The sequence below is a fragment of the Haliaeetus albicilla genome, chromosome Z, assembly GCF_947461875.1.
Source record: "Haliaeetus albicilla chromosome Z, bHalAlb1.1, whole genome shotgun sequence".
Taxonomy (NCBI): domain Eukaryota; kingdom Metazoa; phylum Chordata; class Aves; order Accipitriformes; family Accipitridae; genus Haliaeetus; species Haliaeetus albicilla.
Genome location: NC_091516.1, coordinates 46,495,684 through 46,513,531, shown reverse-complemented (window position 1 = coordinate 46,513,531; position 17,848 = coordinate 46,495,684). Strand labels below are relative to the sequence as shown.

The window sequence follows — 17,848 nt, the reverse complement described above, 5'->3', positions numbered from 1 at the left end:
CTCCGCGGGACGGTCAAAGCAGGGCTCGGTGTGGGCGCCTGAACTTGAAAGGAAACGCAACCCAGCCCGCCCCGCACCCCGGGCTGATCCGCCCGACGTTCACGTTAATCGCGTTAACGTTAGGCGGCTCCCGGTGCGGGGATCTTCCTTCAGGGGCTGCCCCGGCTGGCAGAGGGACGCGGGCCAGGGCCCGGCGGGGCTGGAGGCCGTGTCACCGGGCGGCCGAGCGGCGGGTGCAGGGCGAGGGGGAGCGGCAAGGCACCGGCAGCGGGCACTGCAGCCCCCTCCCCGGCGCGGGCTCAGCGGTGACCCCACCGACGCAGGGGTCTCGCCAGGCGGCGGGAACCGCGGGACACGGCCCCCAGCAGGGCGGGGTCGGGTCGGGTCGGGTCGGGTCGGGGCGGGCCGCCCTCCTCGGAAGGAGGGGGAAAGCGCCGCCACCTGCCCCCGTAGGGGCCGGCCCGTTCTCGGGTATTTAGAGGAGCGCTGCGCCTGCCGTCGCTTGCAGCCGGTGCTGGGCAGCGGCTTCGTAGCGCTATGAAGGGTGACGGTATCGAGAACCCGGTGTTTGAGCCACCCAGCCCCGACCTCCGCCGCCAGCGCCAGGCGAGCCCCGCCGGGGCAGATGCCGGCGTCCCTGAGGCTGAGGAGGGGCCCTGCGGGTGGGGCCGCTGCGCACCTAAGGCTCTGCAGCTCTGCAACAATCCTGAGGGCTACCTGGCTGCCTACAGCCTCCTGGCTATCTTCCAAGGTAACCTGTCCTCGCCGCCTTGTCCGGAGCCGCAGGCCTGCTGCACTCCTCTCCACCTTCCCTGTGGGACCTGGCCCCTGCAGGCCTTCTGCTGCCCTGGGCACATCTAGCTCTCCATCCTGGAGCTGCAGGGGAGGCCAAGTGGGAGCCTGGGCTTGGGAAGGCAGGGGAGGTAGTGGTGGTGATTTGGGTGGTGGGGAAGGGGAGGCAGGGTTCCTCCAGCTGCCTGAGTCTGGTGCTGTTGCTGAAAAGTGACAGTAGTGGCTTCACTAGGGGAAGAAAGTACTGTAGTGCCCTGGATAGGGAAGCTGCTCATACAGTATTAGTCTCTGTACTTAGCTCTGTTCCTCCTTTTCTTCTTTTCCTACCTACCTTTTTGACCACTGATGAGTCCATGGTCCCATCTGCTCTGTGCTTCATGCTCTACTCTAGACTGCGTCCCCATTGCTCACAGGGAAATTAGTGCTCCATATGTGCCTCACAGGTTGAGACATATAACTCAGGGAATAAAACACATGATATAAAACAGTAGACAAAACTTTAGTGCCCTAGCATGTACTTTGTTACCTGCCTGACAGTTAAGAAGGTACCTTGGTGTGGTTGGGTGGGACTTTGGCTAATTAAGATGGCTTTAAAAAAAATCTGGTTTTGTTCTGTGGATCCCAGTGCAGTCATCTTTCTAACACTTGCCTAACAGCTTAACTTAACCTTGGGGGGAACCTGAAGTTTACCTTGCTCTTGATGTCTGTTGTTCAGCTTCACATATTCTTGTCCATATTTTTGGTTTTCTCTAACAAGATGTGTTAGGATCTTGGCAAGCCTTAGGCTTAGAAAGTGGTAATAATGGCTGAGGGGGAGAGGAAGCATTAGTGTACCAAATGTACAAACTTGAGGTTTGTAAAGCTTAGATATTCTCCTGTCAAAAGGAGCTATTGGATTAATGTTCAGAACCCTTCAACTTTATTGGACTAGCTAGAAAAGAAAACTTGTTTCCTGAAAAATTGAGGCTTTAAAGCTCATCCTTTTTGCTTGTAAAGAATGAGACTGCTGTAGAGGTGTGGGGGGACATGGAGAAGAGATTCAGTGCTAGAAGAGCAGGCGGACTATGCTAAAGACGGGTGGAATATGGATGGCTGTGTTCATGCCTGGAACCACACTGAGGTAACTGAGGTGGTCTGAGGAGAACTGAGTAGAAGGTTCTGCTTAAAACCTAGAAGGATCTGACTGCTGCTTGTGTTGCTTGGAAAATCCTTAGAAGAACCAGTGTCTTTCAGTATGTGTTTCCATGAACTCTTTCTGATTTCAAGGTGTTTAGAATCTGATCTTTTCTTAACATACACATGTTGTGTTAGAAAAGTATCTAGAGAGTTTTGGGCAGAGCCTGTTGTTCCTTACTTGTATTTGAAAGGCTGTGCTATAGCTGGTAGGACCAGGAGGTGATTACTGTTGCAGTTGTTCTGCTGTTAGCTCAGATTTATTTTCTCTAGCATAGTAAAAGAAAGGGAGGAGTGGAAGAACTTCTTACATGGTAGATTTCAGTGGCAGCTGATTACTAGAAGACTTTTAGATCATGCAAACTAGACTTGAATATTTCCAGCACTTCTACATTTGCTATAGCAATATTTCTTAAAATCCAGTTTGCTGTGCTGATCTGATTGTCTGCTCAGCTGAACAATGAATTCAGTATCGTTTAAATTTTATCTCTTATTAGTAATGTTGGTACATTCCCAGTCACAAAAAGGTCTTGTATCTTCTCTGTCCCCTCAGGGTGCTATGGGTGCTGGTTATGCCACTTATCCATGTCGTTGTCCTGTGGTACCTATCTAATCTAGTTCAGATTTAGGACCTTAATGTAAGGAAACTTCTGATGCTCATTTTGAAAGCTGATGTAGGCATGGCTATTATAGACCTTGTGGCATTCTTAATGATGTGTTATCTGGATTTTCTGAACAAGTATCTTTCCTTTGGCTAGATTGTAGAAAGGAAATCTGGCACTGTAGACTCAAGTTGCAACTCTTTTTGAGAAGCATGAAAAACACCAATCACTTTCAGACAAGAAATTCAGTGCTGCATGTGAAACTTTGGGAAAATATTTAGGTCTTGCAGCTTCAGAGTTTAGATAAAAGCACACAAAACAACACTGGGATTTTGAAGTTACGTGAGCTACTACTTTACTCTAGCTTTGGGTTCAATTACTTAATTCACCCTCCAAATTACAGGAAACCATCACTGAGGAAGATAAAATACATCTATAAAACCTGCTAATGCTAATGTACATCTAGGAAAGGTTATTTCCTAATATGCCAAAGAACAATGCAATAGTAGTTAACACACTTTTAATGTATGTAAGTTGTTATACTAGACTTTTTATACAATGAGTGAACATAGGTAGTTATCTGCAGTGACCTGGTACATGTGTGTAGATTTTTGTGTGTGTGTGTCTAACTGAAGGCATGTATTTATTAGATTATTTTCTAGCTGCCCTAGGAAAGAGGTTATTGTTACCATTAGCACCTGATATGCTGTAATTCAGCTCCTCAGAAGATTCCAGGTGAAACTTAACTCTTCATTTCTGGCTGTTTCTATTTCAAGTACATGTGAAACCTGTATTTCCAGAATAGAAACACTTCTTTGTGTAGAACATAGTTACATGACTAATACCTGCTTTCTGTATGGCACTTAGAGTTGCATAAATGTATGATTGCATCTTGTAATACAAAACCAGGATATGCTGCAGTTTATAGCTGTAGTAGCAAACAAGGTAGAAGTTATCTCACTATTTTGAGTGCAGGAAGGGCTGTTTCTAACTCATGTCAGTAATAATTTTATTAAACAAACCAACAGAACCACTGTTTGAGACTGGTCCAGTCTAATCTGTCTGAAAAATTTGGATGGTGCTAATATTTTTATACCCTGATCAGATTTGTTACGAGAAAGATTTTTAAGTTATTTTTGTGTTTTTGTTTTTTTTTCTTTTTTGATTGAGTGTCTACAAACCACTGCTTTAAAGCCATCATACTTATAACAACTGTAAAGCATGGGTTTTTTTCGGTTAAAGGGATGAAGAAAAAATACTCTTTTTTTTTCTTAGAGCAAGTGAAGTTGGTTTATGATTAATCTGGATTTTGTGGGTCAGTACACACTGTACCTAAACTCCTAACAGATGTGGCAGGACAATAAGGTTTTGGATGAGAATAGTTAAAAAATAATTTCTATACTACTATTGAAGTGTTGCGATGTCCTTGTAGAATTTGTTTTTCACATCAAGTTAGTACCAGCCAGGCTCCATGTTTCCTGAAGAGATTTTAGTGATTAATCACTAGATGATGGCATTGAGAAGTTATACTGCCATTCATCACATTTACATTTTTACAGATGAAGTCTAATTAGCCAATAAAATTAACTGCAAGGTTTTATGTCTTTTAGGATATAAATTAAGGGTGGCAGCTTAAACTACAGGTAAAAGACAATGTCTTCTAGTTCTGTAACCAACTCACTATGTAGCACACCTACTTCATGTGAATGTTTTAAGGGCTTCGTAAATGTTTGAAGTGCTGGCAAATGGGAAGAACTTGTTTGTTCATTCCTTCATGCTAGTATTGTTCTTTGGTCAATGCTCCTTAAGAAAATAAAGCTGCTAAATGTATAAATAATGGCAGTGGAGGAACACCTGAATACCTCTGTTATTCCCATATTAATTTAAGTGTGGTGGTCAGACTGACAGGTGAAATTGTCATCCTTGATAAAGAGGCTGTAGCAGAGTATTAGAAAATTAAGACTGTGCCAATAGCTGCCTCCTTATAGAAAGCTGAAGTGTTTAGTTATGGTGGGGATTGCACTGGTAAGAAAACAGCTGGTTGATCACACACTTGGAGTAATTTTTTTTAGTACGTAGAGCACTTAAGCAGACCTGTTGAAGTTCAGCCTGTGTAGTTGCACTTCTGGGTGGTGCAGTGCCTGTTGAAAACTAACTTAAATCTGTTACTGTTCCCAGTCATCTCTCCTTTTGTTCTGGTGTTGGAATGATAGTAGAGAATCAAAGAGGAAGGATAACTGTAGGGCCTGTGTCATGGGAGATGCTCATCTGTCATCTGTGAGGTTACAGAACTCTTATATGCAACTGTGACTCCAAGACTTCCTAACTTTTTTCCAGGGTATATATTTTATTACAGGCCCAGTTTAATTAGACTACCATGAAGTTTTCTGACACTGTGGTGAAGTACAGCTATTCATCTCACTTGTAACAGAATCCTGTTTTGGGACTGTTAAAAGTAAACTCCTCTAAGTTTTAACTACTTGGTGTTTCACATACAGAATGTGAGGCAGGGTGGGAGGTTCAAGTTAGTATCTACAAACAACACTTTTGTAAAAATGGACAGTGTGTATAAGCATGCACTGGCAGTTGCAGCTTACTTGCTTCTACTTTTGGATCAGTTTTTTGGAATTTACCTGTGCTGAAGTAGAGCAGCTTGTGCAAGGCCTTTTTTCCAGGTTGACTGATACTTCTGCTTCAAGGAACCTCAAGATTCAGAGGGCAAACTGTTTCCTTAGTTAATCACCTCAGTTGCTCTGAAAGAGCTGCAGAGTATTTTTAAGTAACTTTACACTTTTTTGTATTACAGGGGAAGGATGTCTGTTCAAAAGCCTTCTTGTATCTTCCCTTTGTGATGGCAGGGAGGAAATTATGTTTGTTTGACAATCATTGTTTGAAAGCTATATCCTGAACTTGCTTCAGTTGTAGCTTGTATTCTAATGCAAGTCAATCTTGACTAATTTCCTTTTAATTTTTACAGTATCTTATGACACTGTAATGTATTCTGTTTGAAGTCTGTCTGTGCTTTGAACTGAATCTGGAACATTAATATGTGAACAGAGTTTGAGGCATGGTATTTTGCTGGCTTAATACTTAAGTGTTGAATCTTTAATGCCCACAGGAGAGAAAAAAGTTGAATAGGTCCTGTGCAGTTTGGCTGGCTTAAGTTGGCAATGTATCAATGCACTATACACCTGTATTTTAAAGCTAATAAATACCTTAAAATGTAACTTTGTAAATATATTAATTTTAACCGTTCCATCACACAATGATGGGTTTACCCTTGGAACTCTATCCAATTGATGTATCTTTGACTAATTATCTCCTTTTTTTTTGTAGGTATTGTGGTAAATGGCCTGATTAATATTAGTATTTCGACAATTGAGAAGCGTTACGAATTGAACAGTTCCCTCACTGGCTTAATCTCTGCAAGCTATGACATTGCTTTTTGTGTACTGTCACTCTTTGTATCTTTCTTTGGAGAAAGAGGGCACAAACCACAATGGCTTGCTTTCTCAGCATTTATGCTAGGATTGGGCTCACTTATATTTTCCTTACCACACTTCAGTAGTGGAAAATACCACTATGGAGCTAAACTTGAAGGTAAGCTTATCCTTATGTTTTGAAAATGATTTAAAAAAAAAAAATCTCTGTAGCAGCTTGGTGCAACTCTTAATTTGGCACAACATAGTTAATCTCTGTCAAAGTCCTAAAAATAGAGTATTATCTCTAACACTGAAAACAGAATGTTTCTGTGAAATCTGTAACTTCAAGGGCTGTCTCTTCACAGCGAACTTTCTTTTTCAGAAGATATCTGAGTGTCAATGTCAGTTCTTATAAGCAACAATTGAATAAAATGCTTTTTTGACTTGCATTGATGAATGTAATTAAAATTCACTTTGAGTAAAAAATGATCTGGCATTTCTTTGTGAATAGGAATCCAAGTTAGGTCAGTGATGTAGAATAAATGTTAAAGGAAAGCTGTTAGATTTACCATCTTCTTGTTGAAAGGTGACTACCTGTAGTTCTTTTGGGTTTTGAACTATTAAAGGCATCTTGAATAATTCATTAACAAGTTTCACTAAGTTCTAAAATGTTGATTAAAACTTGTAGGTTTCTTTGAAACAAAGAGGGAACAAGCAGTACTGACCTATACTGAGCAAAGCAGTATTGTAATAGTGGGAGCAGCCAGTTCTCAGATCTTGCATATCTTTTCTCATAAAACAAGATTTTAAGTGCAATGTGCTTAATACCAACTATTTGCATCTCAATTTAGTGGCACACCTGTAACTAATAAAGAAACATTCAGATATGTTTAAAGCAGGATGACTTAATCTTTTAGGATTGTCTTAATGGTTATTGCAGTGTTTAATCAGACTTATGCCTTCACTGACTAAGCATATGAGAGTGCTCACTAAAAAAATCAGTAGGTATTAAGCAATCTGATGGAAAGTTCTCAGTCTTCTGGTTGTTGATTCTCAAATTAGGGTTTTAAGTGTTAATCATGTCACACACTTCCATGAGCTGTCCTGACATCAACCATTAGTTAGATAACTTTGGTAAGCTATTGTTCCCCATCTAATAAATGAGGATCTGAGGCAGAAGTTAATTGAACTTTTAACTGAACAAGGCCAAAAGGAGAAACTCTTCAGGGCTGGAGCTGTGAGCAGATGATTGCTTGTTACCCCTTAGTAGAGGGGCAATAGCTTACTTGCTCCTGGCTCTATGTACAGTCCCCTTTCTCTACAATTTCAGTTTCAGTATCACCCTCTCTACTTCACTAGTATGGAAGGGAAGCTGAATTTAACACAAAAAAGTTCCAATCTGATCGGAGGTTTGGTTTTGGGTTGGTTTTTTTGGTTTTTTTTTTTAATTGAAACAAGATACTGACAGGGTGGGAGTGTGAAGGGAGATGGCCAACTATTGCAACTGATCTCTTCCCCCTCCTACCAATTTTGGTTGAAATCTCTAAGAATCTGTTTCATCAAACATCTGCCACTTCATCTGCCATTAAAGATACTGTAGGTGTTGATATCTTATTAGGGGTCGTGGAACATGTACTTGCTTCTCCATGGCACTGTAAGCTGACTGCATTCATACTGGTTTTACTGCTGTAAAGTTGGTAACTATGCCACAACTGTGATGAGCAGAGTTAAGGACTTAAGCTGACTTAAACAAAACACTAAGATAAATGATTACAGAGTGCAGGGAATGTCTGCACCATGACATACTTGATGTAAATGTGCAGGTGCTGTGCAACAGCATCCTTTAACAGTTAAATAAACCACAGTATGTGATTTTATAGGATAGCTTGTTTAGCTAGTTCTGATGTTGATGAAGAATCTTAGCAATATGTTTAGTTGCAGAATTTAATAGCACCACACCCCCAAAACACTCCTTGTTGCTTATTTGTTTGGATGAGTAGTTTACAGAGATTTTAATGTATTGGGAGTAAACTCTTTTATTTGATGCTTTTTATTAAAATCTACCACCTAATTTATTTTTGAACAGTTCCTACTTGAAACTGGTTACTTGATTATTTATGTTCATCTGTTATATGTAAGTATGGTGAGTTTCACCTGCATGACAACTTCAAAGTAAAGTTCCGTGCAATATTCAATATGGCTGCTGGGTTGGTTAATTTGTAAATCTAGTCTGGAAATACAAAATACATCTAGCCTCCAGTATAAGGCTTAGAGACTTCCTGGAACTTACTGTTTTACCTTGAGATATTAATTTACTTTTATTCTGAGTATATACATAGTCTACTCTACAAAACTATTCAACTGGAAATATTTATCATAGTAACACTCTTTAGAAATAGTTTAATCTATTTCATATTCGAAGAGTAGATAACCAATGGTCTACTTACAGAAATTTTTAGCCACAGCAGACATGTCTTGTCTAATCTCCAGAAAGACTTCAGACTCAAATTTGTAGCACAGATGTAACCCGCTATTTGTTCTGATAACTTTTTTAGGTTATGTGGGGTCGCCAGTGTCTCAGCTGTCTCTTATATTTGTAGTCAGGAGCTCCATCTAGTGGTTTGTCTGTAATGAAACCATTCTGTATTTGATTACCCGTAGGCAGTGCAGAGGACTGTAAAAACTGCAGATGCTATAAGCAATGTACTTTTAAACTTTGTCTCGGATCTTACTGAAACATGTCTACATTTGTAAAAGACGTCTGTCACAGCAAATGTGAAATGTAGATCTTCACCTGACACAAGGAAGATAACTTTATTGTGAAGACAGTCAAGTATTGGAACAGGTTACTCAGAAAGACTGTGCAGTCTGTATCTTTGGGGGTTTTCAAGACCCTGCTGAGTAAAGTCCTGAGCAACTTGGTCTGCATTCAGTTTTGACACCATTTGGTTTAGGAGGTTGGACTACATGACTCCCTGATGCCTCTACCAACCTGAATTATTCCATGAGTCTCTTCAGTAACAGGATGTGAATGGTATCTTTGGAAAAAAGAAGTATCTTTGTTTAGTAACAAGTCTTAGCCATTTGAGTTGAAATGTATGTGGTGTGATTTCAGAAGAGGGAGAATGACTTGAACACCTTTCTTCAGTTCTCTGTTCTACTGGAAACTCAGGTGGTGGATAAGTCATTTAGGGTCTGAGAGTTAGTGAGCCCTCTCAGAAGGGCGTTAATTGATCTTCCTTCCCAGAACATGCCAAGGACAATTAAAGAGTGAAGAAGACTGAGACATTTGAGTACTAAAGGCAACAGAATATGTGTGATGCCAGCTTCTAATCTGACTGTTTTGTCTTGCACCATCAGTATGTCTGTGGTTTTTCTGTTGCTTTTGCTCTCTGAAGAGACTATCTGATTAGCCAAATAATGGATAGTGCTGCTGTTCTCTACACTGCTTGGTCTATTTCTCTATACCACTTAAATGTTATGTAATACTGTAACATCTGCCTTTATAAACTAAGAAGTTAGTCTTCATTCAGCATGTTCACTGAAGCTTTGAGTGACTTTCCCATTCAAGACTTAAAGGGGAGACAGATTTTTAAGTTTAAAAAGAAGTAGAAACCAAGCTGTTCTTTATTTCTCACTCCTTACAATTCTCTTTAAAGTATTCCCTGCCCCCCTCAAAAGACAAAAACTGCCCACACCTACTAGCTGCAGTTTAAGATGTGAGTAAAACTAGTCTTGACCTGTCTTTCTTCTAATTAATGTAATTGCTAAAGCATCTCACAGTTGGTTCCACCTTCTTGGCTAGTATGTTGCATTAGATATTTGGGAATATTTTGGCCTTTACATAACTTGGATTCAGGTAGGTGTGTTAGATTAAAGCATGCAAGAAAGTTTTTAATAACCAACTCTGTTGGATGGTGTTGCCTTTAATGCAGTTTTGCTTTTTAAAATGCAAGTCTAATCTACTGACTTTTACAAGGGAAAACAAGTTTAATGAGGAAAAGGTAGTTAAAAATGGTCAGTCACCCATCTTAAACTCTCCCAGAGCTTGGCTTATCTCAGGTTAGACTTTCTTGATAATTTAAAAGCCAGTGCCTTCTCTCTCCACCATTCTTACAGCAGCAGCAAACAGGTGTGTGGATCTAATCCAGGTTAGATTTAACCTGTGTCACTTTCAGTCCAAGGTTTAAGCAGATGGGTACACAAGAAGGGTATGACATGAATTGCTAAGGAGGAGAAAGTAAACTGTTGTTTAGCAGTTCTGACTTACGCTGGTTTAAACTAATCTCATAGTTTGTGGTAAACTGTCTGCTTTTAAAAATGTTTCTTGGAAACATTAAATATGGTCCATGACTCCACTCAGCAAGTGCATGTGTATTTGCTGACTTCAAAAAAAAAACAAACCCAAAAGGTCATAGCTCATGCAAAGAAAAGGATTATAATTGTTTTAAAGTTCATATTGATGGTTCTCTTAATTTTGTAGTTAGACCTGATTATGTGGTTCTGAAAACAAAGTAGTGTGATAAACTTCTCTCATCTCAACATCAGGATAAATTTCCTAGGGCATTTAAATTGAAGAGCTAGAAAACTGAAGGAGAGAGGCAATAATCAATTAGTTACACAATGGCATAGGCTTTTAGGTTGACAGGAACTGAGACACTGGGGGAGGGGATGGGGATTCATGAAGACCCACTGTCTGTCAGAGTTTGATTGCCATTACTATATGTAATCTGCTTGTTTCATAAAGCTACTTCTAGATATGAAATTAGGCTACACTTTTGTCATTTAACATCTTTCATGCATTTTCTTGCTCTGCATTACTTGTTTTCTGATGTGTATATTTTATCAAGGTACTATTATTTGTGTACTACAATAACTAGTTAATGCTGTTTTAGACTTGCTCAAAGGTATTAGAGGTTAACATAACTGCAGGTATATTCTGTATACGTGCTGTACATGAATATGTGTATGCTAACAAGTTACTGTAAGATATGGTGTCCTTCTATAGTTGGTTTTAGATGCTGTGCATGTAAATAGTACAAAGTTAACCTGATTCAAGACTTAATTTCCTGCAGAAAGAGGAATATTGCTAAAGAAAGCAGATTGAAAATAAATAGAATATATACTCTAAAAAATTTTATTATGAATCAATATTCTGAAAATTAATGTTCCCCATGTGGCTTCAGTATAGCATTAAAATGAGGATTGTTCCTAAGTGGAAAGGAAGGAAAATTTTAATGGCTCCTCCTGAAGTGAGGTTTTCCCATCACTCTACACTGGCCGGTTTTTGTGCAACACCACTGAATCACCTGTTGTGTGCTACATGATTGCATCATGACTATGGTGCTGTTCCTTCTGGAGGCAGGCATGATAAAGCCCATGGATGACTTCATAACATCAGTGTAGACAGTTCTCTTTAAATATCTGCTGTGGCAAGCACTTCCATGTATTTTATGTCCTGTGAGCCCAAAGTGTGGGCAGGCTTGCCCTTTGTTTGCTTAAGTAAAAAGTGTTCTCAAATATAAAAGGACCTGAGAAAAAATGATGTAATAATTTTGTAGCAAAGTATTGAGAACTAGTCACTCTACTCATCTGATCTGAAGGGTGTTTTCATATATTTGCTCAGTATGGCTTGTTTCCACCAAACTGATGGGTTTATCCTCTTCCTTAGGGTTGTATGCTCTCTGTGGAAAAACCTGGAAAGAACCATGCTCTTCTTTTTGATCTTGTAACTTGGGACTGTCTGCTACTAAAAGTGCAATGATAGCAAGAGGAAGGAGAAGAGAAAACATACTCCCTGTCTTCACATCCTCTTTTCCCTTACCTCCTTATGGTGCCAAACATTACAGGAGCAGATGCAACCTTAGGCTGTTCTACCTCTGCTTCCCTCTTTGTGTGTGTGTGTACACAAATACAGAGGCTTTACATTAACTTCTCATTCTGGAGATACGGCTGTTTGTGCTCTATGAGAGATAGTGCTGTGGGGTTTTAAGTTGTGGCGTTTTTTTTTTTTAGGGAAACCCTTCTCAAAACAGTGTGTGAGAAGGGAGGATTACCTTTGCTTGCCACTGATGACTGCACTTTCCTCTCCAGCAGTCCAGCTTTCCTCAGGTTGTTCAGGCTGCTCTTCCACTTAAGAGTGGAAGTTGTTGTTAGTGCTCCTCAGAATCATTATAAGGTACAAGAACAAAATGAAATGTCTGTTACCTAAGAGTATTCATTAACCTGTTGAATGACCATTTGGCAGTTTTGTGGTTGGTTTTTTTGTTGTTGTTGTTTTGTGGTGTTTTTTTTTTTGTTGGTGGTTTTTTGTTGTGGTTTTTTTATACATCTTGTTAATAAGGCTTTCAGCAAGCCAAAATGTTTTAATAAGGCTATTTCATCCACCTTTCCTCCCTGCTAATGAAACAAAAACCAAGCCATGATAGTATTTCTTCTGAGGGATACAATATAGAAGGTTAGGGCACTGTCATATAGGGTATATTAGGAGGCCTGAAAATTAAAATGGGAGCCTGGTACTAACAACACCTCATATGTAGTTTAGCTTTCAGTCCAGGTTTTTCTTCAGTTGGTCTGTGATGAACTTGGTAACAGAATTTTAAAGTCTTTTTGTCTCTGTCTTTCAGACACATGTCAAGTTCCAGGAACAAGCTCTGCTAACTTCACTTGCAGTGCCAGCACAAAGTCTTCACTTCCCAACTATCTGTATGTCTTTATCCTGGGGCAGCTGCTGCTGGGAGTTGGAGGAACTCCACTATATACTTTGGGGACAGCTTTTATTGACGACAGTGTCCCAAAACACAAGTCTTCCCTTTATATAGGTAACTTTTAAAACTATTTATAACACATTGTCTGGATAGATCAGACTGCAATGCCTTCCAGATGCTTTTATGAATTCCTCTTATTAAATCAGTCTTGTCATTATTTACTTATGTGCATAAAGTGTTTCTGTATCAATTACTGTGCAAGTTAGGTATTAGTCTGCTGTAAGTGTCAAGTCTTTCCAATAGTTATTTTGCAGAGCATGGTAAGGCTACTTTGTGCACCTCTCCTGCTGTTTTTTTCATGTCAATAACTGAAAGTGATTAAATGGTTAATGTAGTCTGCCTGTTATCAACAGAATAAGTTGTAGCAAAAATTTGCTTTGTAGTGGTACAGGTGTTGAAGACTACCCTATATCAGGTCACTAGCCAGACCTTGCTGTATCCTTCAACAGTTTTATTTACTGATGTTCTGGCAGTAGGCAATCCCCTCAGTGCAGGGACACTCCTATGCATTATGTGATCAGTGCAGTTCTTCAGCCACATACAAATTTGGCACTTCAGAAGGAAATACTGGAAGTATCTTTCCTTAATTGAAAGCAAAAGGATTGCCTGGAATCATGGAGAATGTGTTTTACTGTGGAGCTGTTTAAAAGCTAAGAAATACTAATTCTTAACAGTGGTTTTTAATCTTTCCGGTCAGCAGTCTCTGGGTTACGTGCGTTTTTACTGCCAAGGTCATTGCAGTCTAAGTGTGTTTTCCATGGGCATGAAGATGTTTTGCTATTTTCCCCATTTTAGGTGTAAGCTGATAAAAGTATGTTAGCTATACTGGTAACTCTTAGGGGGAATTCAAAGCATCTTAGATTCATTGACTGTTTTCCAGACTAATTCAATATTTTAGGGGGCAAAATTGAAATCATCATCTGTTTGCATACAATTCTTGCTTAATTGTTTCAGGCAAGCCATTCCGTTTGATGCTAACAAATGGAATAGTTGCATATGTTAAATCTTAAATAACAAAGAGAGCTTTTATTTTTGCTGTTTCCTTATATTGAGAGAGGAGATTATGACACTTTTCTGAGGACAGTGAAATAAATACAGCAGAATTAGGGCTGTCTGCATTATTAGAGGGTCAAGAAGTGGCCTGAAAACTCAGGAGAATGATGTCAGTGTTCATACTTAAAACATAACAGACCAATACAATAAATTAATGCTTTATCCAATCTTCAGAAAAGTGCTGAGTTCTGAAGAACAGTGTATATTGCCTAATGTAAAAAAACTAGAACAAAAGTGAGTGGACAGGTAGCTACATTAAGCCTTAATTCTTTTTCTTGCTTTTATGCAATGTATTGAGGATTTTAAATATATTGTGTTGCTTTGCCTAATGTAACAAGGCTTGTGCAGGGCAGCAAAAAAACCCAACCAACCCCAGAACTTTCTCTTAGTGTCTGTAAATAGCTGCTAGCATCTTGGACTATAAGATTGCAACTCATAAGTTGGTAGTTTCTTTCTTTTCTGATACTGGGTGCATTTTCATGAGGACTGTGCTCTTGTTGAACTGAGGCTTCCACATCTAAAGCCAGTGAAAACTTAAGTAATTCCAAACAGTAATTTAAACTGAATGATCTGCTGGAGGAAATAGGCACCTTCTAAGCTAGGTTTGAAGTTCTGTAGGATGAATATGGACTTAACTCAGAAAGATCTTATGGGCATGTCATTATTTCCAATATGCAGGAAAACCTGCAATATGTCAACTCAGTATTTGTTTTGACTTACTGATACTTCAGTGTCCCCTTCTGTGTCCCTTGCCCATCCTGCACTGCTCCAAATGCTCCCCTCATTCTTTCTTGCTGTCTTAACAGAGCCAAATAATACTAAATACTCAGGATCCAGGCACTTTGGAAACAAATGAGAAATCCAAATTCTTCAACCTGGGCAAAAGCATAGAATATCAGCAGTAAGGATGCATGTCTTGCCAATTAGACAGATCTAGTTACTATCAGTTGCAAGCCTTAATCTGCAGAGACAGAGTTCCTGCCAGCAGTGCTAAAGTGCCATAGAAATCTGGATGGTAGGCCAGGGAGACTATTGTGACATCGAGAAGATCTTGTCCTAAGGCCAAAAAACTGGATAGACCTAAGAGAGCTCTTTAGTAGGATATGATTACACCTATAACTTTTTGTTAGGGGTTGTGTGTTTCTTTGTGTGTGGGGTTTTTGGGCTTTTTTTTTTTTTTTGTTGTTGTGGGTTTGTTTCTTTGTTTAAGAACTGTCAGGAGCTGTTAAAAGCCCTGGCTTTATATTTTAAGGATCATATCAAGAAATTGAAGCGCATATGATTGAGTTCTAAATGAACTCAAGTGGCAGATATTACTCCAGTCAAAAGGTTTAATGGAACCCTGGCCTCTGGTCTTGGCAGATCTGAAAACCATCTTAAGACTCAAAATAAAAATATAAATAAGTAGGTCCTTAAAGATTGTGGGCATGCACTATTAAAAACTGATGCTCATAACAACCTCACATAAGAAACTTTTACATAAGCTAGCTTGTGATTGTAGGCGCAAGATACACAAAATAATAATGCATAAAGATGCTGTCAGTGAAGTGTCTTTTGCTGAACTTCTGAGTTGCAGCTTTTAAGAGCTTCACATTTTCCTGTTGAGGGACAAGTATGAATTTTGTCTTCTACATGTAGTTGAAGTAATGACAGTGAAAGAACAGGCTGAATTACAGAAAGCATTTGGTCTGTAGTTGATTTAGGAATTTTTTTTGAAAGAAAGCTTTAAAAATGTATGGTGAACTTGATGTATTTTCTCTTCTAGGAATTGGCTATGCCATGTCACTGCTGGGTCCTGCTATTGGCTATGTCTTAGGAGGGCAGCTACTTAATGTTTATATTGATATCCAGATCCCAGAAAGGCAAGATATAGCAGTCTTTTGCTTTCTATTTTCTTTTTCTAATAATTCTTATTAAAAATCTTCAGTGTTCTTCCATATGAGGAGGAGAAAGAGTTTTTGTCTGGAAAATACTGTATTTTCTACAGCTGCTTTAACTTGGTAACAAGTTGTATTCACAAGGGCTTCTAGCAAGTGAGTTACTTCTCACAGTGAATAGTCACTCCATTGTGTGTGAAAGTTTCTCTGTAGTGCAAATACTTAGTTCTAGCATTTTGAGATATTGGCTATTTTAAAGCTGATTAACATAAAATGCTTTGTCTTTTGATTAGTCACCCATTTAGGGTTCAATTGCAACTATTGATTTCTTGTGCAACAAATTTCCCTAAGGTAGGATGTGAGGGGTAGGATACTGCTTCTTACCTCCTGTGGAAGAGCTTGCTAGAAAATCTACCAGTTGAATAACAGTCCACTATTCAAAAAATAATGTTATAAATTGTACTACTGTCCAAACCAACAACTTAATTTACACTTTTATTTCCTGTGTTTTAGGGACTTTGGATCAATGCAATGGCATTCTGAACTTCTGTATTGGCTTTCATATAACTTATTGATTATGAAGATTTTTCTCTAAAAACAGCTTTGTCAGTATCTTTATAATGCTACAGGATGTTGAAATCAGGGCCAAATAGTGGCCTTTAAATCAGAATGAATTTCACTAATGAGTTGAAAGCTATGTTTGGTAGAATGCAATATTACAATAGAGCTGATGAATGTGCTTTAAACAAGCAAATGATAAATTTAATACATGTAGAAAACAAGCAAATGACAATATTCAAAGACTTTCTGTTAAATCAGTATTAAAAAAAAAAAACAACCTGACATGTGAAACTGCTGATTTGAATTTATGAATGGTAAACCTGCTTTTTCCAAATTATTCTTCCAGTACAAAGATAGATCAAGATGACCCACGTTGGCTTGGAGCATGGTGGATAGCATTTCTTGCATGCTTTTTTGCAGTTTGGCTCCTTATAATACCATTTACATGCTTTCCGAAACAACTACCAGGTAAATGTTTAACAATAATGGGCTACTTTGGAAGAGACATTTGTTTATACTTAAGGGGGTTGTAGACTGCTGGACTGAGTGTGTGATTTGTCTTTGATTCTGTTTCTCAGTTAACTGTCTTTGGCTAAAACCTGATGACAAATACTTTGTTTCCAATATGCAGCCTTTAAAACAAGGTGAATGGGCTAGAGGATTGATCTTGAGTACATAATGATGTACAGTAGGACTGGAAACAGGTAGGCATAGAAACTGATTGTCAAAGTTTGGAAGATGCTTGCAGCTAAGCACCTGGGAGTGTATTTAAAGCTGCTATGTTACCCTCCAAGAATCATAAGGAAATTCCATTAACTCATGCATTGTTGTCTTTGACTCTATTGCTTTGTTGTTCTGAGTGGAATAATAAAGCATGAATCAAAGTATCCCAAAGCAGTCTTCTAATAGTTTTAATATAATTTCTGTTCAGGCAGATACTATCTAGGAGTCCCTTGGAAGAGAGTCTAAAGGAATTTACTATGCTTATGTGGAAAGAGAAATGATGGAGGAAAAGGAACAATGAAGTAGGGAACTGGGGAGAATGTGAGGATGATTTAAAAAAAAAAAAATAGGAAATTGAATGGGCTTCAGGACAGTCTGAAATTCTTAGGATATCCTTGATAATATCTTCTTACAGCCAAGGCCTTCCAATGGAAGCGTGATGCTTTCAGCCAAATTCTTCTTTTCACAGCAATACCTTATTGATCTTTTTAGGGATCCGTACCAATAAAATATTCTAGACAACTTACAATGTCTGAGCTAGTTTTCCCAAGGAAAGGAAACACACACTTTGATGCTTTTTCTGACTTTAAGTCTAAGAGCACAGGTATTCAGTATTTCCATTGTCAATAAATATGCCCATTTATAGGAACAGCAAAAATACAGGCTGAAAAAATCTCTGAAACTCATAATGATGGAAGTGAGGTGCTTGTTGAGACCAAGAATATTGGAAAAAGTTTTAAAGACTTTCCCGTGGCTCTTCTGGTAAGAAAATCTTGAATTTGCTAAAACTGATGTATTCTGAGAAATTGAATTCTTTTTCAGGTAATACATAAGTGTTTAGAAAGGCAATTGCTTCTTTATCATGTTGTGATAGGGAA

General features: G+C 39.0%; 1 protein-coding gene across 1 annotated transcript in view; it reads left to right on the top strand.

Annotated features, from left to right (window-relative positions):
• The first annotated feature begins 471 nt into the window (after positions 1-471).
• Positions 472-17,848, top strand: part of SLCO4C1 (solute carrier organic anion transporter family member 4C1) — a 33,587-nt gene continuing 16,210 nt past the window's right edge. The window contains exons 1-6 of the mRNA XM_009915371.2: positions 472-751; positions 5,904-6,167; positions 12,616-12,810; positions 15,575-15,671; positions 16,594-16,715; positions 17,617-17,732. Coding sequence (XP_009913673.2) covers positions 538-751; positions 5,904-6,167; positions 12,616-12,810; positions 15,575-15,671; positions 16,594-16,715; positions 17,617-17,732 — 1,008 coding nt within the window. The 5' untranslated portion in view covers positions 472-537. The remainder of the gene's footprint in view (positions 752-5,903; positions 6,168-12,615; positions 12,811-15,574; positions 15,672-16,593; positions 16,716-17,616; positions 17,733-17,848) is intronic.